This window comes from Nannobrachium achirus, assembly GCF_963921795.1.
Source record: "Nannobrachium achirus genome assembly, chromosome: 3".
In the NCBI taxonomy this organism is placed as follows: domain Eukaryota; kingdom Metazoa; phylum Chordata; class Actinopteri; order Myctophiformes; family Myctophidae; genus Nannobrachium; species Nannobrachium achirus.
In genome coordinates, this window is record NC_137812.1 from 19,344,733 (window position 1) to 19,370,423 (window position 25,691).

A 25,691-nucleotide genomic window follows, 5' to 3' on the forward strand; every position below is an offset into this window, starting at 1 on the left:
AAATCATAACAATTCTTCGGTGGATTTTTCAGAAACAAACACTTTGCAGTTAGCAAGAGTAAATTCCAAGCTTTCCATAGAGCCACAATATTGGTGAGTTTGAAGTCATTTAATACAATCAGTTAGCAAAAAACTGTTTTCATGCATTGAATCCCTATGGGAGGTATTGCAACCCTAGATTCATCCCATTATAAAAAAATCTAGTGTTGCAATTTGCGGCTAGGCCTACTGTATGCTTGTAATTTGAGTTGCTAAAACTAAACTGTGAAGTTCAGAGCATCCCTTTAGAGAGACTAGTATTTAGTTGGTTTCAATGGTTTGGTATCTGTTTAATAAGGCATGTTTATAGTACATTGTGACAGTACAACTACAAGGGCAATCACTCTAGTGTTTATACTCTGCTTATTACACAACTCTGTTATTCTGTAGCACTCATTTAATGGAGAATAAATGGTCCTCAGCTCCTGGCTCTATACACCATTGTTGTCTGTGATTTGTAATTTTAGACTGTGTTTTTAGTTATCATTTTTATGTGGATAATGTCCTCAAATCTTCAATCATGCTCTTTCCAGAGGTGAAGCAATACCATGCTGCCATGAGTCTGACATGTGAAAATTCCCAGGCTATAGAACCATTGGTGTAAGATTTGAACAGCTGACACTGTACGTTAAGTTTCAGAAAGTCTCACCTTAGGTGAGACTTAGGATGTCTCAATCTATTCTTCTCTGTTGTCTCGTATAGTGGTGTGAATTTACTATTTCCTAGTTCTCGTCATTTGTTGTCAACTGTGTTTAGTTCAGCTGTTATATTCACAGTCGCAACTGCGACAGGTTTGAGAGCTAATAACAGATGTGATCAGGTTGTAGTTTTCCTCCCACAACGTGGTGGGAGGAGCTTCTGATATATAATGTACCTCTCTTGAATGTAATGCCAGAATTCTCGAATAAACCAGTGGTGTTCAACTCTGCGTTATCTCTCCTATTTGGCTTCGCTTCATTACTTGAGGTTACTCCTTATTTGAGTGTTTTTATCCAAAGGTTTAGAAAAACTTACCTATCAGTCTGCATCCTAATCAATGCATGCACAGGGGCGAACACAACCTACCCAACCAGTAACCATATAGCAGTTCACTGGGTCCTTTCCAACAATTAGTGGTCATCAATGGTAACACTAATAATCCATATTTCCCCACCTTAACAGGCTGAACACTTCTCACCAGGCGGTGTAACTACTCATCGGCTGCCATTACCAGTCTCTAAATGGAAGCCAAGAAAAGGAAGTCTGAAGAAAAGGATCAATGCCTCAAGGTAATCATGTGTGATTACAGTAGCCTCGTAAACCGCCCTCTTCCGGTTGGTCGTTTACTAGGCTATGATTACAGTGGTCTAATATACAAATCTAAACAAATCAACTCTATTCCTCCCTGTACAACTTATCTAACACTAGAAGCCACTAGGTCCCTGCTGAAGGGCCGTTTATAGTTACGTATGCTTGATTTTGTGTACGTATTTGTGTGAGTAAGTACGTATGGTAGATCCGTCGACATGCATAGTTCCTCTCTACGTTATTTACGTGCCGACCCGCTCTCCGCTCCAATTCTGCTCCCGTTGGTGCCGCGCGCCACATGGAGGTGGTTCTGCACAGCACACACGTGTTAACCGAAGCATTTTTTGCCAAAATATGTTGAAGAACCACAGAATTTCAGTCTGGACTGGTTCTGCAGCTGCTGTCTGTTGGCAACGTTATCGCGGTAAATGCAACTCCGCGAGGGTACAGATTTAACCAACCGGACTGAGTAATAATAACAAAAAACAGTCCACTGCACCTGTTGGGGGAGAGGTGGTGTGAGTGTGTGTGCGCGCGCGTTTGTGTGTACGTTTTTCTCATGCCAATAAAGCCGTTTGAGCCTGTGAGGAGTTGAGACGTCTTCTTCACCAGTGGTTGCAATGACGTTCCTTTTTTCCTGTTTCTTGCTAAAATATATTTCTTGTTGGGACACATTGTTTCAGAACCGCTGTCTTAAGTAATTTTCCTCACTACTGCCACAGTTGACAAAAGTTCGCCACTGGTAGTTCATGTGTACGTACGTTTCTATGGGTTTTAATCCGTCGGGTTGAGTGTTGTCCGTAAGGTTACGTACAGAGACGAAAACGGACAGACCTACGAAGTTAATGGATTAAATCACTCTCCCCCTCCGTTTCTAGTGTAGACTTGCGGTCCTTATGTATTACTATGCATGGTACTTTAGATCTCTCTCAGCTAAGGGTCCTTTTTTCGGAACTCAAAAACACAACAACGTGCAACCACCTTTAGAAGGTTTTGTGAAAACCTTTTATGCACTCATTTGTAACTATATACAGTTGCAAAAACAAAATCATTGGTAAAAAATAAATACAAAAAACTCCATGTCCATGTTGATATGTTGTACTGAAATTAATACGACTTATTTGTTCTTTTCTCAGGAAGGACTTCATGACAGCCATTCCTTTGCTTTTATCACTGGAAAAGCAGGATCACAGAGAGAGATCACCTGTACCAACGCCCAGACCGTTTACGAAGCACTACTGACATCATCATCCTTTTCATATAAAAAGAATGCCAAAAAGGTTAAAGCCAAAGAACTTGTGATTCTGTTAGATAAAAAAGCTATCAGCACACACTTTCCATGCTGGTTAATTGAAAAAGATAGTCTTCTGATTATTGAATACATAAAAGCTGAGGGAAATTCTGAACCCCCAAAGAGTGTAAGTGGTTCTCCCCAACTCACTGCAGTAGTCTTTCATGTGAAAACAGAAGGAGATAAAAACATAAAGAACAACATTCTGAACAATAAGAATCTGAAAGACACAGCTGATGAAGTTAGTGTGTACGCATTTGAAGGAGAAACAGTGGAGGAAGCTCTGAAACGAGATGGACGCTTCAAAAGCGATGTATTCAGTAAATGCTCACTGAAAAACATAAGTAATGACAGAATCACAGAAATGTCCTTTCGTGTTGATAATCTTGATGGCAAAACCTTCAAGATCAAACGGGATGATAAATATGCTCCACTGAAGAGCCAGTCAGATCAGTCAGTCCCATGTACCAGTAACGGTACCAACACCAGCTCCCCACTGCAGCCAGCAACAATTGTGCCAGTTAATCCTGACATGGCAGAGCAAACAGCAAGACAAACCACTTATCCTACTAGGGCCAAACCATTTCCAATTCCATATTCTAATGGAATGATAGATCTCCTACGTGCACAGTTTCCAGGTTTAGTCGAGCAAATGAAAGGCAGAGAAGGAAAAATATCAAATACAGAAAGGCTAGAACTCTTCCGTGTAGAATATGGAAAGAATGACGAAAGATGCCATAGCGTGAAAATTATGAAGCAGTTAATGGACCCATTGGCTGACTCTGTTTGTCAGGTGAGAGTCGAAGGGGTTCCAAAAGGAAGTGGTTTTCTCCTGTTTGATAAGTTCATTCTCACATGTTCTCATTTATTTGAAGGCTTTTATGATGATGATACAAAACAGCTGACACACAAGGTCACAGTCTCTTTCCGTTTTCTAGATCTAGAGAGCCCGGTGGATTCAGTGGCAGTGAAACCTGAGCCTGTTGTCTTTAATTACACTCTGTACAAATCAGGATTTTATTATGATTGGGCTTTGCTGGAGCTTGACTCGGCCCTTACCAAAAACATACCTTCTGGATTGTTGAGCAACTTTGCAACCCAACCTCAGAGGGGTGGAATCAGTATTATCGGACACCCAGATAATGGAGTGAAAAAGATGGACACATGCCTTACCATCACGGGCGATGACCGTGAAAAGGTTGTAGATGACCGTTTTAAAGGGGTTCAACAACTCATTACCAAGCATTTCTTTGGCCCTTTAGAGGAGTCACGCCTCAAAAATCAACGCACAGATTTAGCTTACGATACATGCTTTTTCTATGGGTCATCTGGCTCCCCTGTCTTCGATGAGTTTTGTAATGTTGTTGCAATGCACACAGGGGGCTATGTCTATGAGAAAGGACAGACCGGGAAAGTACAGAAAGAGAGTTTCATTGAGTACGCCCAACCCCTGTCCCGCATTCTTCCCAAAATCATCATCCAGATAGTGGAAAATCAGAGATTTGATGTGCTGAAGGCATACCTCCAATACACCTCTGATCACCCGAAAGCCATATGGGATCAGGTGAAGGAGGATGTGGGGATCATAGTGACTCTACAGAATAACACTGCATATAAAGTGAATATGGCAAACTATGAACAACAGAATATCGGGGAAGTTGAGTCAATGGAAACAGATGAATTTGAGACAGTGGAAGCAGAAGATACATGTTAAATATCAGGGTCCAACTCCCAGATGTATTCCCCTGTATTACTGTACTCTGTGGTGTAAGCCAAATAAAGTGAAATATCTGTACATTGTGTGTGTCAAACATGTTTTAAGTATAAATTATTGAAAACAAAAAACATTACAACTCACAGGAGATATTGCTTTGTTAAAATAAAGGTTAAATAGATTCTGATAATATTGTTATATAGAATGTTGAGGACTCCCTGTCTCTCCAGCTCTTAAGCTTTAGCTCTAGCTGTTTAAGATTAGAAGAGATTAAAAGGCCTTTGTGTAGAAAAGTGTTTTTAAAAGCGATTTAAAACTGGTTGGTAAGCTAGCAATTAACATGTGCTCTTCTGGAAGGCTGTTCCACATGCAGTCTGCATTTGAAGATGGCAAAGAACTGGTCTCCTTTTTATGTCCACACTTTTAACATAATCTGCTCTACAATTATTTGAAAACTTTACTTACTTGTTACTTTGCAGATATAAATGATAATATTGTACAACAAATTACCTATTTTAAATACCTTGGCTATTTGAAAATAGCCTATCTACAAGCTCACGACCCGACACGTTGTGAGCTTGTAGAGCTGCTATTTTCAAACATTTTACTAATTTTACTTTTGGTACTTTGAAGGAATAGTTCACCCCTAAAATGCCTTTTTTTCTATAGATTATTTCCATGGAGACTTGAGTTCAATAATATTTTTTTGTAAGACAAAAAATCGATTATAGTAAATGTATGCCCATTGATTCCGGATGGGGACCCAAATGCATTCGGGTCCCCATCCGGAATCAATGGGGGTACATTTATTGTAATCAAAATGTTGTCTTAGGAATGCGACTAAAACAAAAAAATATTATGTTATTCAAGTCTCCATGGCACGAGTAATCAATAGAAAAAGTCATTTTGGGAGTGAACTACTCCTTTAAATATATTTTGATGCTAATACTTTTATTCAAGTGACATTTTAAACACAGGCCTTTAACTTGTAACAGAGTATTTCTATATTTTGGTATTGCTACTTTTACTTAAAGGGGCTATAGTCAACCTTTTCTTGAAAAACGGATGCTAAAATAAAAATAATGTTTCGAAAATATTTTATAAAAAAATATGCTTCATATATGTGTTTCTGTTCAAAAATGTCCACAAAAAGCATAAAATAATCATTATGGCCATTGTTTACACTTTGTTTACATCCTAGTCTATTCTTTTATATGGATTGATAGGATGTAAACAAAGTGTCGGCCCGACAATTGCCAAAATGATTATTTTATCATTATTTTATGCTTTTTGTGCACATTTTTAAACAGAAGCACATATTTGAAGCATATTTCTTTTATAAAATATTTTCAAACATTATTTTTAATTTAGCATCCGTTTCTCAAGAAAAAGTTCTAAGAGCGGCCATTTCTTGGGTAAACACAGCCTTACACAGGTGTTCTGATTAGACTATAGCATTTGTTCTATGCAATCAAACAATTGAAACACCTGTGTTTTGACCCAAGAAATGGCCGCTAAGGACTACAATGACGTAGCCGCTGGCACACACTATAGCTCCTTTAAGTAAATCATTTAAGTACTTTTTCCACCACTGCACACAATAAAACGCTGTCATACTAGGAAAGGGGTCCTCCCTATGTTCCCAAGGTTCTATGTTTCCATTCACTAGGTTAACATTCACCAGCGTCGGCAGGTTAGCATTCACCAGGTTTGTAGTGATGTTCATGTACTGTACTTGACAAGGCAGAACCCACAACCAATGATTGCTATGATCCCTGAACCTGAGTGTGCGTGCGTGCATGTGTGTTGTACCTTGATAATGTCTTCGTTGGTCGAGCGACACCGGACAACAGTGGTGACATCGGACACCTGCCCGTCGTGTCCCACGGCCAGCGCGATCACAGGGAGGGACACGTGCTCGCCGGTCAAAATGGCCGTGTTTATGATGATGTTACTCTTAAGAGACAAAGGAAAAGAAAAGAAAAACATCCTATCACGTCATGAGTATCGGTATTTTCACCTGAAATTAAATTGAAGTCAAAATGTACATACCCTGACTTTACAGTATCTATATTTCTGCTTTTGGGTCCCCATCCAGAATCAATGGGGGTACATTTTCTATAATCAAATCTTTGTCTTAGGAATGCGACAAGTAGGCTACAAAAGAAAGAATATTATTTAACTCAAGTCTCCATTGTGTGCCACTTGAGTAATCAATAGGAAAAAAAGTCATTTTGTGGGTGAACTACTTCTTTAATAGGCTCAGCTCAATAACTGTTGACTCAAGTAGACTGAACCTGGTGTCCCTTTGAGGAAGTGACCTAATCGTTCCTGTTCACCAAAAAGAAGGAATCGCTTCAAACTAATCACTCGCGAACGTCACAACACTATTATGCCACCTTCTGGAAACCTTGGTCTACAGTTATGCACAGAGCCTATTCCACTCCAACAATATACAGTATATATATCATTGTCACAGGTTCACAGCAGCCATAAAGTGACATTAAGTAAAGACAGATGTTGTTACCAATTATGCTAATTGAGGTGTGTAGCAGAGTCTTTCCAGTGAGCCAATTTTATGCACCCTGACTCTGTTTAGCTGTGCACTACATTAAAGAGATGGTACCATAGTTTTGTACTTTTTCTGTTTTGTATGTGTCTATGGAGTTAACATTACTATCTTCCCTGTGTATTTTTTGTTTCTTCCTGAGCGGTGAAAGCCACTGAGTCAAAAGGCCTGATCGAAAAACACTTTGTTAATGTCATCAGAAAATCATCCCCTCCCCCTTTTACCATACACCCAACACTGTGGGTGTGGCTAACTTCAGCTGGGTCACCACCCACCTGACAACCAGGCATATTTAATGAACTGGCGGTTGTGTCTTGTCTGTCCACATAAAAACATATACTTTTAACTCTTTCTGTACACTTTTTTGGAAAGAAAAACTTCCTCCTAGTATAATCATAATACCTGATCATCATGTTTGGGGGAGGGAATCATGGCACAGCCATCTTTAATTACAGGAGCAACTTCATAAATGTCATTGTGAGAAATGACTTTCCTGTCAATAGATATCGATGAATGGATGGAGGTTTATAGCGGGTTAATCAATTAAGGAATGTAAGGATGAATGAAAGAATTAACTATACCTCTGTGATGGGAGCAATGCCCACGATTTGTCGGTCGGCAAAGGAGAAGGTGCTCACTGCTGCCCCGTGTGCTGAGTGGATGTTATTGCGTCCTGAGTACTCCACCCACCAATTAGCTGTTACTGTCATGGCAACACCGAAACTCCGCCTCAGGCCGTCAACCGAGAGACACGCCACCTGCTGGAGGACTGAGTGACTGCAGAGGGAAGGATAGAGCGAGACAGAAGGCTTGATTCACACGTTCACTGATTTCTTGTTCATTGAAGCAATAAGCCACAAGAGGCATGTGGTTACCTGGTATTTTATAACGGCTGAGAGGCGTGGTGAGACACGAGGCGAAGCCGAGTGTCTCCAACTCTCTCAGCCGTTATAAAATACAGACCACATGCCTCGCATGGCTTATTGCTTTTCTAAAACAGTTACAATATGGCAACATGAAAAATCATAGACATGTACCAATTAAAACTGTACTATTTCACTAATAAATTCACTAAAAGGTCTGCAAGAAAGTAGTTCCCAGCTACAAGAAAGAAGTTCAACTTCAGCTACAAGAAAGTAGTTCCCAGCTACAAGAAAGTAGTTCAACAGCTACCAAACATGGCTGTTTCCAACAGAACACTGTGATTGTATAGTGATGCAACGATAAGGAAATTCTTGGCCGATACCGATGTTTAAAATAACAATTTAGCCGATAACCGATACCGATATTATAGTTTATTTCGTTTTTTGGTGTTATAATTTCCCCCTTTTGTGCAAGGGGAAAAAAATACATTTCATTATAAGAAATGACCGTCCAAAATACAGCTTGGTAGGCACTAGGCAGCAAATGACCAACACACCAACATAACCAACGCAAAATGTGTGCTTATCATCAACAGATAAATACCAGCTACTGACATCGGTTAATGTCAGCTTTATTTGCCGATACCGATATTGACCGATAACGGCAAATATTAGTCTAGTAAATCTAGGGAAAAAATACACTCAGGTTGGACAACATTTTATTATTTCGTTTTTCAACTGATTCTGACAGGAAATTAGATCTACTAGCCAGGATAAAAAAATCTACCCTGATCTGCTCACTGCAAATACCCACAGTGGCCAAATCAAGTTGGGCTCCCATCGACTTTCTATACATGAGGAAAATACCCAGAAAAAAATCTGCTTTAAGTAGGATGTGAGGGGTCTAACTAGGGGTTTGACATGATGCTGAATCCATTGCAAGCATTTGTTTTGCACAAAAAACATTCCTTGGGCTAACAATGGCCGCAGAAAATGATGGTTTAGTGATGAAAAGTGATGAGTCATCACTTTTCCACAGTTTTGTGGGCGTTTTATGGGGCCAATGAATGTTTTTGTGCAAAACAAATGCTTGCAATGGATTCAGCATCATGACAAACCCCTAGTTAGACCCCTCACATCCTACTTAAAGCAATTTTTTTTCCTGGGTATTTTCCTCCTGTATAGAAAGTCAATGGGAGCCCAACTTGATTTGGCCACTGTGAGAATCAGTTGAAAAACGAAATAATAACATTTTGTCCAACCTCAGCCTTATTTTTACTGGACTATATTGGCCGATGCCGATTGTGTGGCCGATATATGTGTGCATCCCTAGTATTGTTAATAAAATTATCCATTGTGACCACATTTTGCATCATCTATGGTGAACTCTACTGTACTGTATGTGTGGACGTACTTCAGAGGGACGCGTTTGTGACAGATGATGGAGATGATGTCATGCTTGGGGGCGTGGCTTCTCTCCAGGGTCACCGCCCACAGGTCGGAGGTCAACGTTCGCTGGGCCAGCATCGACACCAGGCCTTTCTTTACCTTCAGCCTGTGGATATCATGCGCAAGCACACACACACACGCACACACACACACACACGCACACACGCACACACACACACACGCACACACACACACACACACACACACACACACACACACACACACACACACACACACACACAGACAGTCCCTCTTATTGACAGCTAACCAGAAAGCGACTATTATTTTCCTGCACGATGCCTTGTCGGCCGCGGCTTGTGATTGGCTGAAATGGAGGTAGGGAGCGCTACGCTGTGTTCACTTGGACCACGAGGAGGTGCCGAAAGTCCGGGTGGCGAATATTTATGCTTCTGTCCCTATCGGGACGTGACTCGGATGGCACTGAGTCGGCTCAAGCGGACTTCACACCGCTCGAGGCGGCGACTCGCTCTCTTTAGCTCGCTCGGCGGTGTCTCACGTGGATCAAGTCCGCTTGAGGCGGCACGCCTCCGTCGTTTCCACCAAAAACAAGCGCTCCCTTACAAGGCATCGACTACGGAAACAATAATAGCATCCAGAAAGGGTTGAGAGCCACTGTTTTATGAGGGTTGTTTGTTTGTTTGTTCCATTCACATTCACCTTATGACAATAAACTCCGAGCTGAAGTTGGCCCTGAGGTTGACCGCCACGCCCACGGTCTGTCCCGCCCACACCGGGCCCTTGTGGTAGCGAATCAGTACGTGGGGATCCAAGATAAGCTCCTCCTCTTCCTGCCCTTTCAAACAGGCTTCTTCCTCTTTGGTCCTGTTCCTGTTCCTCTGGTACCGCTCCTCCTCCTCCTCCTCTCTCAGCGTCACCACGCCCATGTTGAAGAGCTGACGCTGGGACTGGGGGGAGCCCTCCATGCACCTGGAGGGAGGGAGGGAGGGATGGATGGATGGATGCAGTGGTGGAAAAAGTACTATAATCTTTAATCAATAGGCCTAATGCAATGTTAATACTCTGTTACAAGTAACAGTTGTCCTTTAAAGGACAACTTAGTTTTAATTTGCTGCTTTCCATTGTTTTAGCAATTTTAGTATTTTGTACAAGTGGCTAAATATGTATTTTTAGACACAATAAGCTAGCAATGTCTTTGTTACTATTCACACCAGCCCCCATAAGTCAACATCTGCCCATGAAAGATTTTGGTGCATCTTGGGAATGGGCTTAAATTGTGTCTAAAAATACATATTTAGCCACTTCTGCATGCCCCCCAAGCTGGGGGCATGCATGCAAATCAAAATAGTTAAAACCACTAAAATGATAGAAAGAAGTAAATGAAAACAGTTTAACACTCATCTTTTCTTTTCTCTAATGACCATCTAAAATATGAACCCTTGTTGTCCTTTAACCCATTTAGGCCTAGAATTATTGAATGCTTTAACCAGTGAAAAATAGCAGATATACAAGCTCACAGCGCGGCACCGAGTGCCGCGCTGCGAGCTTGTAGATCTGCTATTTTTGAAAAAGTCGTGAAAACGTGTGCAAATCTTTGAATATAATGTATTTTCAAAGCGAACGTTTGTAACTCAAATTTTGCTTCTGGGTGGTCCCTGGAACTAGATATTTTGAAATTGGGGTCCGTGGCCAAATAAATATCATTTTGGGGGTCCTTCACATGTAAAGGTTTGAGAACCACTGACATAGTAGTCTCTCAAGAACAGACTAACTGAGCTCCAGTTAAGTGAAAAGGACCTTTTCTTTGACGATGGCTATAGCCAAATTGCTGACATAGAAACATAGGTTTTTTTCCAAAAATCTTAGAAGGATTCAAAAGACACTTACAGAATCGGGTCAAAATTCAGATTTTCACGATTTTTCAAAAATAGCAGATCTACAAGCTCACAGCGCGGCACTCGGTGCCGCGCTGTGAGCTTGTATATCTGCTATTTTTTTATGTTTAAATCATAAAATATTGCGTCATAATGTGTTCAGGCCTAAAAAGTATCAAAAATAGAAGGTACCCGTTTCAGAGTTGAACCAACTGGCCTACCTGGGTGCTGCTTGTTTCAGGTTGGACACGGGGCCAAAGGAGGAGTAGTACAGCTGGATGTGGCTCCTCATGGGGCCCCGCTGGTACCTGAGGACCCCGTCTGCTGCACCCGGAGGACCAGGTTGGTGTCTGCTGGACAGAAGAACAAATCTATGCATGAAATACATTTCTCGTATGGATCAGACAAATTACTGAAGACCACTACACCAAGGGTTCCCCTTGCACTGCAAGGCGTTGTGAGCTTGTAGGTCGGCTATTTTCGCAATGTTTGCCTGTTTCTTATGTAATATCGGACCAATTTGATATTAAAAAGATCTTAAAAGTAATGAAATTGACAATTTAGAAATTTGCAGATACCCTGTGGCTGTATACACACTTTACTATGAGAAAAAAAACGTCAGTTACAAATCATCTGGGGAGCCCCCCCAATTATGATCACAACTCATTATATTGTAAAAGGCAATCATGCTTGGTAATGTGAATAGTATACTGAGGCAAGTCTGCAATGAAGGAAGTGGTTGAAAAGATGGACTTCATGAATGCATTAATGATCATGAATGAATGAATGATTTAATTGATTAATGAGTGTATTCACCTGAGAGGAGCAGTATCTCTCGCTCTCTCTGGCCAGCTGCCCCGCCGGTGGCTCTGCGCCCGTTGATGCTGATGAACGAGTCTGATTGGCTGGTCCAGGCCCCAGTATGACTGGTCAAAGAGCTCCGACTCAAACCAGTCCCTGGGCAGGGTGAGGGTCACCATGCACAGACCCAGCGGAGGCTGGAAGACACGGACAAAAAACATGACCGAATGGACTAGGAATGGAAAACATGATGGAATGGACTAGGAATATGGACCACTATATGAACATTTCTTGTTGTGATTAATCCTTTTATTGCGATAATCAAAATGATGCTTAAAACTTCTAAAATGCCACTGTTGTTAACCACTGTCTTGCACCCCAGAATCCATTATTCTGTGGGGAACATTAGCCAAAAATATCAGATCTGCAAGTTTACAGAGATGAATGGACAGAGATGCACAATTCAACGCGTTAATTGTGAGCTTATGAATCAGCCTTTTCCCCCTCCATCACCATTTAACCTAAACCTCATTCCCAGCCTTTGCTCATCTCTGAGGAGAAAAGCCTGGCCACGACCTAATGCAGAGAGTGTCTACAGGGGGCAGGGACGTGCTGGGCCCCTGATTCAGCCCGGGAAAAAGAGTTGGAGAGGCCCTCATTGCGTGCTATAGAGAGAGAGATCTCTCTATAGCGCTGCTGCTACTCAAAGATTTGCCATTTCAGATCATGACAAGTGACAAGCCAGTGGGCACTGTACATGAGTTATATTTCGTCGTTGTCAGGTGGAAACCTTTTATGTCCAAAACTGTTAGTTTGGACATAAAACTAACTGTTAGCCGATCTACAAGCACATAACGCCTCGCACCGCGAGGCGTTGTGTGCTTGTAGATCTGCTATTTTCACTACTTTTGTGCGACGGCCTTGTATGATGAAGCAGGGCTTTGCTTTGCGAAAAAATGTACAAATTTGAAACTTGGAGAAACAAGGTTTCTGCCCGACGGTGACGATTTACTTTGTTGGACGCCCAGCCCCCAAAATGGAACTACATTTTATTTTTAATTGTTCCCTAATGGCCGGCCCGGACCGGCCGGGAATGAACCGGCCGTTCGGGAGTTGTCCCGCCTTTCCCAATGGCCAGCACGTCCCTGACAGGGGGCAGGATCTCTGTCGAATGTCTTTCCTATTGAGGGTCATCATCAATCAATATGTCTGTACGCGAACACATGTGTCCGTGGCAAGACTTGACCTCGTTCGTGGCAAATTTTTGATTTTGTAACCATCATAATATTCTTATTTTGTTCATAATACCCAATTACTGAATGTCAGTCTGCAGGCTTTATTCAGTAAAATATGACACTGATCTATGATACTTATGTATGGCACACAAACATTTTATTTTCAGGGACCACCATAAGTCTGAGAGTGTAGAAATGGAACCATTTGGGTACATTTGGTTCCATTTGTACACTCCCAGAGTTACAGATCTGGTAATTTAGGGCTAACTCTTTATAACATGGGTCTTCAACAGGCGGTCCGGGACCCCTAGGGGGTCCCGGACCGCCTGCAGATCTACAAGCTCACAACGCCTCGCGCTGCGAGGCGTTGTGAGCTTGTAGATCTGCTATTTTTGGCAAAGAGGTTTGGTGTAGAGGGGAAAAAGAGCAGACCAAGTACGGAGTGAAAGGTCAAGTATTGACGGTTCAGGTGGTTAAATATCTGAAAACAAAAATTTACATGAATCCAAAATACACTGACGATTGTGCTGTCAAACGATGAAACTACATGGAATCTATGCACAGGTTGTGGGGGTCCCTGCTTCATCTCTCTCTCAACTAAGGGGTCCTTGGCCTGAAAACGTTGAAGACCCCTGCTTTACAACATTATGGCTACTCATTTTGTATGCCCATGGCAAAAATGGATTTTTTAACAAAATTGTCCACCACAAGCCAGGATGGCGATGACGCCTGGATAACACACACACACACGCACACGCACGCGCACGCGCGCGCGCACGGCTGTAGGCCTACCTGTGTAATGCAGGAGGCCTTGTGTTCCTGGGTGTCTTTGAAGGCGTGCAGGGTGATGCAGGTGGGCGCCGTGCTGCCGTTGCCGCGCACGTGGAACAGCGCTCTCACCCTGTAGCGCTGCTGCCCCCCCTCCCCCCTCTCTCTGACCACGCCCCCCGACAGGAGGGACGCCAGCAGAGGCGGGGACAGAGGAGCCACGGCCTCGGAGATCAGCTGGGAAGCACAGGGATGGACCACATGAACATGTCATATCACTATAGGACCACATGAACATGTCATTACATATGACCATTATTGTGACCAAAGAAATCCTGATTTACCATATCGTCGCGATAACCAAAATATCCCCAACATCCATTATGCTGGGGTGGAACGTTTGCCAAAAAATAGCAGATCTACAAGCTCACAACTCTACTATTTTTTTTACCAAAAGAGATTTGGTAGAGAGTGGGAAAAAAAGACTGTAAAAAGTACGTATTTATAAATACGTTTTAATAATAGAGGGTGCAAATACCCGGATATGCAGCTCGGAGAATAAAAGGTGAATTGATCCCAGTTCATGACGGAGGACGATTTCACGATAAATTCAATCTCCACAAAACGATTGAGAGTGTTTTTTTATCAGGATAAACGATAATAGCGATTAACGTCCCATCCCTACTGTGATGTGAGAGAGAGAGAGGGGAGGGGAGGGGGGAGGGTTCCATCGTAAGACCTGACCTCCCGCAGCTCTTACAATGGAAGGTCATCTTGAGTTCCTGTTTGCCAGAACAGTATTCTTGGACAGAGTGTCAGTCTGTCTTGAAAGGACTGCTATCCACATGAGAGAGCCGTTTAATCCAGGATTAGATTTAATCCAACTTCCTTGCGCTTGCAAGCAGGCACATCTGTCTGTCTGTCTGTATGTCTGTCCGTATGTCTGACTAACTCCGTTCGTCTAACAACATACCAGCCTATACCTGTTTTTCTGTATGCAATTACAATTTAGACAATTTACAATTCAGGTATTTAGCAGACTTACAATAAACAAGGTAAACACATCAAATGCAGAGAGACAGTCTGACAGTGTAGTGTAGTGCTTCAGTAAACTATAGGATCACAGGTAAACCAAGAACAGTCAGGGAGTCTGTCTGTCTGTCTTACCTGTGTGACCGAGTAGGGCCCAAACGAAGCCCGGGCGGCCGGTTTGGCGTGCTGCCCGGGCGGGGGCACCAGCAGCAGGCTCTGGGAGAAGGAGAAGGGGCTGGAGTTGGAGAAGAGAGGCCCCAGCTCGGCCTGGGACAGAGGTAGGAACCTCCAGGGAGGAGGCACCACGGACATGTGGACAGGCAGGGAGAGAGGGAGCAGGGGCTGGGGGAGGCCCGTGGGGACTGGGGAAGGTAGCACACGTCAGAACAGAATAAATGGTAAATGGTGACTTTATATAGCACCTTTATCCAAGGCGCTTTAGAGAGATTGTGCATTACAATCACCCATTCACACACCGATGGCAGAGGAAACCATGCAAGGCACCAACCTGCTCACCAGGAGCAACTAGGGGTTCAGAGTCTTGCTCAAGGACTCTCCAACACTAACTCTGGGGGAGCCCGGGATCAAAGAATAATAAACTGGTTCCCAATCAGAGCGTCACAGACACATTTTTATGGGTCACGAGTCACGACTCCAGTAAAAATCAAATGTTCTTTTCCTGACAAAAAATGTAATATATACATATTTCCAACAAACACATCGAAGAAATTCCATAAATAAAGTATAATAATAATTAAGAAGTATAGTGAAAATAGCCGATCTACAAGCTCTCAATGCTCTCTAACTGTCAATGAGTTCCAGGATCAATATTCCACCAAATTGAAAAAGAGAAAAGAAAAGAAAGAAAAGCATAATGGATATTGTCCAGTGTGAACTTAGTTGACAAAATTTGGTATTTCATGTTAGTAGTTGACAAAGCGATGACCGCTTTACAGACAATTTGCTGTAAATTACTTATTCAATAAAGACTTGAGTTGAAACTTATTGAGATAGGTCATCCAGCACATTCAACTTTTGTCAGTTTTAACACACAGATTGATTTGAGAAGTCTGGCTGAAAATAATCCTCTGAGAACATATTGATTAACAAACAAAATCAAAACATCCATAGCTTTTTAAAGGTGCAAGCATATTTAGTCAGAAACATGACTAAAGTATGGAGGCAAGTTCAGTAATGTTTTAACATAACCCTAACCCAAACTCTAAGATAATATAGGACATATGGCCAACTGTAAGTTGTGAATACAGACATGTATTGATGCTATTAAGGCTCCTTCATACTCCATGGCGAGGTGAGTAGCTACTCACCGCAGTGAGTGACGTAATGTTGTATTTTTCTGACTTTAGAAACTACACTGCGGTGGTAAAACTGGAGTATGAATGAGCCTTTAGCCTCTATTTTATATTATATATACTTTTATATATATATATATTTTATACTTTTACTACTTTTATTATATATATGGGTGGGTGACGTGACGTAGCGTTTTCGCTGTCCTCGGTGTCAAACATGTATAAATAAAAAATATATTTGTCAAAAACCTTCTGAATATTGTGCAGGACATTAAGCTTTATGTGAACTTACTCAAGATTAAAACATTTCATTCCTCATTTCTTCAGAATCTTCAACCAAACATGGTAAATGTCATCTGGTGTGACTGTCCCGACCTTGTTTCTCAAAGTGGGAACTTGAATAAAACTAAGAAAAAGAATTGCTAAAATTCATTTAAAAATGAATTTAGGCAAAAAAAATGTCTATTTGTGAGCCTATATCTTTTCAAAGTCCAAGCATAATGTTTTCAGTCATTTCTGATCAAAAAGATTTTGTCCCCCAAACCAAAATCATCTGGTGTGACACTAGTTTGGAAAAATTAAACGGGCAATAATTTGGACACCTACTGGGCTAGAGAGGTCCTTCTTCTGTAAGGCTATTCAGCACTCCCAGCACAACTGCAAGACAGGTGTCTGAGGTGAGTTATGATTTTAACATTTTCATGAAATGCCATCTTGTTGAAACTTTGACAAGTGTGGCACTTCTGGATGTCATCTGGTGTGACACCTTTTTCATTAATAAAGCAAAAGTTATTTGAAACTTTGGTCATAATTACATGTAAATCTAGGTTGTTTTGTTATAGCTAGCATGTTGTTAGCATGCTAATGTGTACCTGGTAGCCTCAAGGTAGTCCTAAATGCAGAAAACGTCATCTGGTGTGACACTTCGTCATCTGGTGTGACATATCTGCTTGTCACGCCAGATGACTTGATTGTCACACCAGATGATATATACTGTATTTTCCTACAGACATAACAATAAATAACAAGTCCCATGTTTCTTTTGTCCATTTAAAACATTTTAACATGTTTAAAACAACGTTTTAAACATTTTTACATAATTTAATTTAGCTTCATTCGGTGATACAGCAAATTCATCAGACAGAGCAGAAACCCCTTCACAGAAACCTAAACCTTATATTGTGGTAACACTTTATAATAACTATCCGTTATAAGCAGTTAATATAAGACACTTGACAACAGAAAATGGGTGGTACAGAAAATGTGATTTTATTATTTCCAAAATACACAAACATACTGTATAGTGATGAATGAATGGATATGGAGGAAGGGCGAATGAATCAATGAGAACTATGCATGTAAACTAAACACAGAGATTCAGGCGTTTCATTTTGGTGGCAATAGGCAGCAGGCAACAGTGCATACCGGAGTTGCCTACTCAGTCAGTGGCTCTCAGTGCTATGCCACCATTTCACAGTCCTTACGCCATGATGAGCGTGCTGTGTGGGCACACATCAAGCCAGTTATTGATGATTTCCGAGGAAAACAAGACAATGCAATTGACACCCTGCATGTCCTCAGTGATGGGCCAGCAACCCAGTACCGGAATCGCACAAACTGCTTCCTCATGAGCAGCATTCCTTATACATGGGGATTCAAGAGGGTCACCTGGAACTTTTCAGAGCGTTCCCATGGAAAGGGCGCACCTGATGGTGTGGGAGGGGTGCTGAAGCGTAAGGCAGACATGTATGTCCTCGGAGGCAGTGACCTACAAACACCGAGGGATCTGTGTGAGTATTTACAGAAGTCCTCTGAAAAAGTCACTGTCATGTGGATCGAAGAAGAGAAGATATCCAACATGGATGAAATGGTCCCTCCATCAGTGCGTCCAGTGACTGGCATCAGCACTACGCACCAGGTTCTTTCTATCTTCCCGGGAAAGATAGTTTACAGAGACCTGAGTTGTTTCTGCCAGTTTCCTCAGATCTGCACCTGTCACAACCCACGGAAATTACAGTTCGACCAAGTCTCCAGGGCTGAGGTGCCAGGTGACAAGACAAGTGATGAGTAAGTATAACTAAATCATTCTCTTTGCCAATTTTATGATACCTGTAATTGTACCTGTTTAATGACAATAAAGTAACTTATGTCATCCATTCATTCCTTTTCTTCCTTAACTAAGTGGTGGCCCATCTGCGGAACTGCCCCCTTCCCAGGTCAGCTGCAGGCCCAAAACAGCTTCCGGAGCTCAGTGAGTATAACATACTTGGCAAACTTGAGGACTTGCTAGTAATTACATTTTACAACTAAAAACAATCTACCTGACAAATAAATTACATTTAAATGTCTCCTCCTGAAGGTCTTCTACTCAGGTGCTGGACACAAGTGCATCTATTGGAGAGGCCCAAGCTGAGGATTCAGACACCTCCTCAGATGAATACACACAAGGACAGTTTGTCATAATCAAATATGAGGGAAAGCCATATGTGGGGCAGATTGTTACCATTAATAAGGAGGGGCTAGAGATAAACTGCATGAATCAACTTGGAAAAATGAAAAATGGTTTTGTCTGGCCAAAGGGGCGAGACTGCATTTTCTACAAAGAGCAGGAAGTTGTCTGTGGCATAGCAGAACCGCAACAGGGCAAACGGTTTGCTACCCTCACCAAATGTGACTGGCTGATGTACAATACAGTCTAAATGTCTATACCCTCACCAAATGTGACTGGCTGATGTACAATGCAGTCTAAATGTCTATTCTAATCTAATCTAATACTTTTGTACTTTCACTCACTGGACTGGACAATGAGGTAAGGTAGGACCCGAGACAAACATAGCGAAAATAGCTGATCTACAAGCTCTCAACGCATTGTGCTGCGAGAGCTTGTAGATCAGCTATTTTCGGAGTTGCACAACCCAGCACTCTTTAGCTAGTGGAGATGTGGTGTAACGACATGATTCGTAAATAAATGTGTTCAACTCAAAATGCTGTGTTCAAGTTCAGGAGACTTCGGAAAAAAGTAATACACCTGAATGCTGAGTTGTTTCCAATAATTGGTGTTAATAAAATGTTGCCTTGGCTCCCAGTGTGGCTATGCACCTTATTGTCTCTTTAAGATCCTTCTGCCGTGGGCCGGCAGAAGACTTAGGTGTGCGTAGCATTCCTGTGCACATCCTCATCATCCATCTACTACTACAATTCTTTGTTATCCTATGTTAAGGCCCAACAATACTATCCTGTTCAGAAATATTAAGGCCATGTTATTTAATGTTAAAGCAATTTTACTGTTGCTGTTTTTCCTGGGTAATTGTTTAATCAATCAGTAAAGTTCAGTACTCACTAATAGGTAGGTTAAAACACAGTTTGCTTTGACACATGAAGATATGGTCATCTGGTGTGACACTAAGTCATCTGGTGTGACATTCCAAATAGTGAGAAATCATACCTTTATTAATGATGAAACCGAAAAAATGTGTATGGTTTACATAGAAAATAGTATCAGGAAGAGTCACAAATATTTGTGTAATTTTAAAGAAAGTTTTTGTCAGAATAAAATTAAAATATGTTGAAAGATCGACAACATGGGCCTCACACAGAGTGTTGATTATGAAAAAAATATACAGATTCAATTAATTTTCACAAAACTATAGTGGATCACAGGTTAGTTATGATAAAGGACTTTGATAAAGTGAGTAACTTAAGAAAGGTGTACTCCATTTTCATTTTATGAACAATTATTGTCATGTCACACCAGATGACGGTTTTAGGCACAAGTACAACAAACTGCTCAATAAAGTCTGATTCCAATAAAATATCTAAAAACAAAATGTGTTTCCATAAAGTTGAGAGTGAGTAGAACAAAAGTAAATAATTTTTATGCCTGCTATTTAAAGTTTTTTAAAAAACATGTTTTTTGGGGCGTCACGTCACTGACCCATATACTGTATCTAGTGCTATGTAAAATAGGTATAACACTACTTTATCTCCTACAGCATGGCAGGGTTATCCCAATGGTTTTGTACTGTGACCTGAATTTGGGTCAAACATGTCGTAAGATATATTAAATTACACGACATCATGCTATTGGAGTGTTTAATACACACTGGACTCTCCAAATACATACTGTATGTACTGTACATATTTTATTTGAACATAATGGTTTGTGTCTGTCTTGGTCTGTGTGTTGTTATTTATTCTAGTGTAAATGAGGCTCACCTGTGGCAAGGATCCAGAGCAGTACCAGCATCCCTCCTCTGCCTCTTCCCCACAATGCATTGGGCCAGCTGTCATCTCCCATCACTACAGTCCTGAGGTTAAAGACACATGTATTGTTTTGACATCATAATGCATTCACACATTCAATATAAACTGTCAGTCTCTCTCTCATTCTCTCTCTCTCTCTCTCTCTCTCTCTCTCTCTCTCTCTCTCTCTCAGTTCAATTCAGTTCAGTTCAATTCAATAGAGCTTTATTGGCATGAAAAAGCATGTTTACATTGCAAAGCAAAAGTCGAACAAAACTAAATCATGTAGGCACAATAAAAAGAAAGTACATTTATTTTGTTTGTTAAAAAGGTTAAAGCACTATTGTTCAGTAACGGGTCTCCCTGTCTCTCAGCTAATAAACAGAACATAAATGTTCAGGTAGGTGACACACTTTCGGTCAATCAGGAGAAAGTATACCCATTTATCAATATCAGCTTCATTGTTACGTGTTCCAGTTGCAATTGTTGTCTGCTCATGTCTTTGTGTCATCACTTTCACTAGTTTAATCTCTATCCTGATTGGATAAAAAGGTTATCCCGACCCGATAATGCATGTTCTGTTTAATAAAAACCTGGAGAGACATGGAGAATACTGAGCAGACACTCTAGCAATGAGTAGCCTACAGTACTATAAGAATATACTGTAGAGATTTAACACTTATTTTACCCAAAGAAAATCAATTACCCTACCTTTAAAGGGGAATAAAGACAGTGTAAACACAGCTGTTACTAAAAACTAGCTTACAAAACCATAGGAATTGTGCATTATTTTTGCATTCTTTTGTTCTGTCATATATACACATGTAGGAAATGCTAACTTGGGATAAAACTTTTCAGCAATTATGTCAATACTTTCTCTCTCTGTCTGGATGTCTCTCTATGACATGCACGCGCCCATGTACATGCAAACGCACACAAGCGCACATACCCACACACGCACGCACGCACGCACACACACACACACACACACACACACACACACACACACACACACACACACACACACACACACACACACACACACACACTGCGCCCCTTCTCTCCTCTTCCCCCCTGCATTTCAGTCGTGTGTCCAGTCACCTGTGTACATGTGAACTGAAAGGTCCATGTCAGGTTGCAGTCATGCTGTGGTCATCATATCATCATCTCCTCCAGGCTTTCTGCTGGGGTTGTAGTCCAACTTTACTGTTACAGTAACAATAATTCCACAATCCTCCCCACTCAGAGCTCCCTGATGTAGGCTACCGGGGATTTAAAACACAAAATATGTAATCCTTCAAGCCTCCCAAAAATGTAGAAAAAACAAACAAAAACAAAACAGAATCCAACTGGAGCATTCCCTTTTATTTGACTGATTTTTATTTTGTAACAGTCGATCCCTTCTTCTTGCTGTATATGTTCTAGTCTGCTCCCTTGTTCTCTCTCTCTCTCTCTCTCTCTCTCTCTCTCTCTCTCTCTCTCTGTGTGCCAGATTCATACAATACGGATTTATTCATTTAAAACGGTAAATAATCCTCTGTCCATTGCATCACCCTCTCCTCTCTCTCTCTCTCTCTCCATTTCTCTCTCCTCACTCCCACAGTCCCTCCCTCCTCCTAACATGTCTTCAGTCTACCCCCCATCTCTCTCTCTCCCTCCCTCCTTCTAACATGTCTTCAGAGTCTCCTGAACTCTGTTTTCCATGTGGATTCAATGTAATTATCATTTAGTCATAAGCTCTTGTTACTGTAATACTTTTCATTGGTCCAGTATTTACTCCTTGCCCATTCGAACATATGATAATGTATAATAAAGGATTGAATGTAGGAGTCTCAGAAGTAATGAAGTAATTTTTCGCTATTCTTGAATTGGAGTCCTGAAAAGTGCATTTATATGTTCTTCCTATGTTAAGTTTAACTTAAAAACAAATACAAATAGGACATAAAATCAAGTCATGATTAAGCTTCTAATATAGACGGAAGTAATTCAAGTAATTAAAGTCATGTTTGCATGTTTGGAATTGTAACAGCTGAAATCAATATTATTAATATAGTATTACGATATTAACCTGCGGGGCGCATTAAGTGAAAGTGGGGGCCGCATGTGGCCCTCGGGGCGCCAGTTGCCCATGTATGTGTAAGGCATGCAGGGTCCATTTGGTGCCATTTGCACCCTCTCAGAGTCTCCAGCTAGACCCCTGATGTTGACAACCAGTGACATTATGGTAAGATCCTTATCCTCCCTCTGGCCAAGGGTCCTTGAGCAAGGCACCAACCCTTGCATGGTCTCCTCTGCTGTTGGTGTGTGAATGACACACACACATATTGTAAAGCACTTTTGATATACAGTTAGTATGTCAGGCATAAACTTTTTGTGTTCGTAAATGAATGCCCTACTGGCCTACTTGATCATACAACGTCACACAACAACGATATATAGTTATATATTTATATTTACCAATGCTGAAAGTCGGTTAATTATGTCAAGTGACATCACATACAACAAAGTAGGTCTCTCTCTCTCTCTCTCTCTCTCTCTCTCTCTCTCCCTCTCTCATATTGTGTGTAGTAGAGTCAGAGTGTGCAGTGTATGATAACGTGTAATTTCAGGCTTAGTAATGAAAGCCCAGCACTTGTCAGCTCACTCTAATGTAAAGGCTTTACAACGCAAAGCCCTTATTTCACTGTGTCAGCTGCATGGATCCTGCATGCATGCATTCAGCTACAACATGATACAACTACTTGTGTAGTGAATATACACTGTATCTATGACTGTGTGTGTGTGTGTGTGTGTGTGTGTGTGTGTGTGTGTGTGTGTGTGTGTGTGTGTGTGTGTGTGTGAGAGAGAGAGAGAGAGAGAGACAGACAGTGCATGCTGAAAAGAATCACTCTTTGCACTGAGAATCTATCTATCCATCCATCACTCTCTTCTCCTCCTGCACCCCCTAATATCACTCTATCATGTCCCTCTCTCTTCCTCTCCCCCCTAACATCACTCTATCATGTCCTGTATCACTGAAAGCTCCTCTCTGATAAAGTGATGAACCAGATTTAAACTCCTCGCACACTGAAAACAACAGATTTACAAGACCTCTCCACTGCGACGCCGTCGGTGTCGATGGGGGCGTGCTGCTCTCTCCTCGGCCTCCTGTGGTCCATGATCAGCTCCTTGGTCTTGTTGATGATGAGAGCCAGGTTGTTCTCCTGATGGCTCTTCTAGCTTGCTATCGCGAGTTGTAAAGAGTGGAACTCTGCTGCGTACAGATGCAACTCCTGCCGTACCTTTGAACTTTGACACTTGGGCTGCTAATGGGAGTGTCTACAGAGTGCCGTTCTTTAGGCGTTTAGGTCTGTCCCATTGGTTAGTGCCTATCACTACCGGGTGAAAGTTCAGCAGTGCTGAACCATGAACCTGTATTCGACCCTGAAACGGCACAATGACGCCACTTCCGGGTTATTCCCTTAACATGCTTGTCTCGTACTGTCTGCCCGTACCCTCAAAGAAATGACCTCCCACTGTCTTTCTGTACATTATACTTTTACTGCTGCTAGTATTGATGATTGATGATGATATTATTGTATATCTTGACTTTATATGGCTTGATGAATTGAATATTTACAAAGGACCACAGTGTGTTATACTTTTAGCATTATTGTATAACTGTATCTTTGCAAATATGTATTCTCAGGGTACGTTCAGACAGTCAGAGGCAGATGCATTGACCCCCATCCACTTCCATGTTAAGACTAGAGAATAACCCGGAAGAAGCGTTAGGTCTCTGACCGAAGACGCGTTATGCCTCTGTAGGGTCACAATACAGGTTCATGGTTCAGCACTGCTGTACTCTCACCCAGCAGTGATACACACTAACCAATGGGACAGACATAAACGCAGGAAGAACGTCACTTTGTTGACACCCACATTAGCTGCTCAAGTGTGATAGTTCAAAGGTAACAGAGTATAATGCTGCTATAGGGGCATTACGTCGTCTTTGCGAGCCAGATATCTGAACATACCCAAAAACAAAACACCACCGTGTCAGTGATCTGACCTCGTCCCTGTTGGAATCATCATCATTGTCGTCGTCGTTTAAATAAAGAAGTTAAATGTCCAAATCTGACTGACCCCGATCTAACCCAGGTCACCATTATGTCACAATTTGAGCTAAATCCATTAGTTTCACTCTGACTGCATTCCTGGTGTGGGGATTCACCAGGCTAATCAACTCTCACAGCTATCAACTAGTCGCAGCATTTAGTAATCATCTGAATTGTCACAGCTTGGTTAAAATCATTGCTGCCAAGTCTGCTTATTATAAGTAACTTTGGTCTTGTTTTTGGAGCTGTGTGGAACACAAGCTACCCTATACGTGGCCGTGTGTGTAGGTATGTGGGTATGTGGGTGGGTGGGTCTGTGGGTCTGTATGTAGCCTGTATGTAGTAACCCTGGGTGACCAGAGAGGTGCTGTTGAGTCTAGCCTGCCCTGAGCATCAACTGCAATACACACACACACACACACACACACACACACACACACACACACACACACACACACACACACACACACACACACACACACACACAGCTCCACTTCGAACAGAGGTTCGATTTTTTCTGTAATGTCGCATGCAGATATTGGTAGTTTCAGGTTGCCTTTCTTTTTAAGTGTACAGAAGTTACTTATTTGGGCTTGCTTCGTAATATTGTTTAATTCAGTGGTTCTCGAACATTTTCATGTCAAGGACCCCCAAATTAATATGTATTCTACACCCCGTTTGTTTGTGCGTTTGTGTGAGTGCGTGTGCGTGCGTGTGACTGTATGGTAATAGAGCAGCAGAAGGGGATTAGATGACAATGGAGCCGACATTGAGAGAGCTTAACAGAGGGAAAAAGCAGAAAAAAAACCTACAGCATTAAAATATGACTAAACAACCCCGGCGTCTACCTCCAGTGACACGTGACCAGTGTTTCCCACGCAGAACAAACAGAGGCAGTTCATCTTTCTACTGTCTGCCATTATAGTCTTTTAGCTTGTAGGCGATAGTGGAATGTAGTGACGATGTGAACCTGAGCGATAGGCCTACAGCCTTATTGCGTTCCATGACCAGCAGTCTAGCATCCCTTTTCTTGGGGGAATTTTTGCCGGAAATATAGCTCTACTGTACAAGCTCTCAATGCGACGCAACGTGATGTCATATACAGATAAGCTATTTTCAGCAAAGAGATTTGGTAGAG

General features: G+C 41.7%; 1 protein-coding gene across 1 annotated transcript in view; it reads right to left on the reverse strand.

The window, feature by feature from the left end:
* The window catches only part of tmem132a (transmembrane protein 132A), a gene marked incomplete at both ends in the record, with an annotated part of 36,144 nt that extends 12,530 nt beyond the window's left edge, over positions 1 to 23,614 (reverse strand). Inside the window, 10 exons of the mRNA XM_080722410.1 lie at positions 6,144 to 6,287; positions 7,482 to 7,677; positions 9,178 to 9,318; positions 9,891 to 10,160; positions 11,287 to 11,415; positions 11,882 to 12,063; positions 13,894 to 14,106; positions 15,037 to 15,263; positions 20,430 to 20,521; positions 23,547 to 23,614. Of these exons, the coding sequence (XP_080578536.1) occupies positions 6,144 to 6,287; positions 7,482 to 7,677; positions 9,178 to 9,318; positions 9,891 to 10,160; positions 11,287 to 11,415; positions 11,882 to 12,063; positions 13,894 to 14,106; positions 15,037 to 15,263; positions 20,430 to 20,521; positions 23,547 to 23,614 (1,662 nt within the window). The remainder of the gene's footprint in view (positions 1 to 6,143; positions 6,288 to 7,481; positions 7,678 to 9,177; positions 9,319 to 9,890; positions 10,161 to 11,286; positions 11,416 to 11,881; positions 12,064 to 13,893; positions 14,107 to 15,036; positions 15,264 to 20,429; positions 20,522 to 23,546) is intronic.
* Between the last annotated feature and the right edge of the window lie 2,077 nt (positions 23,615 to 25,691).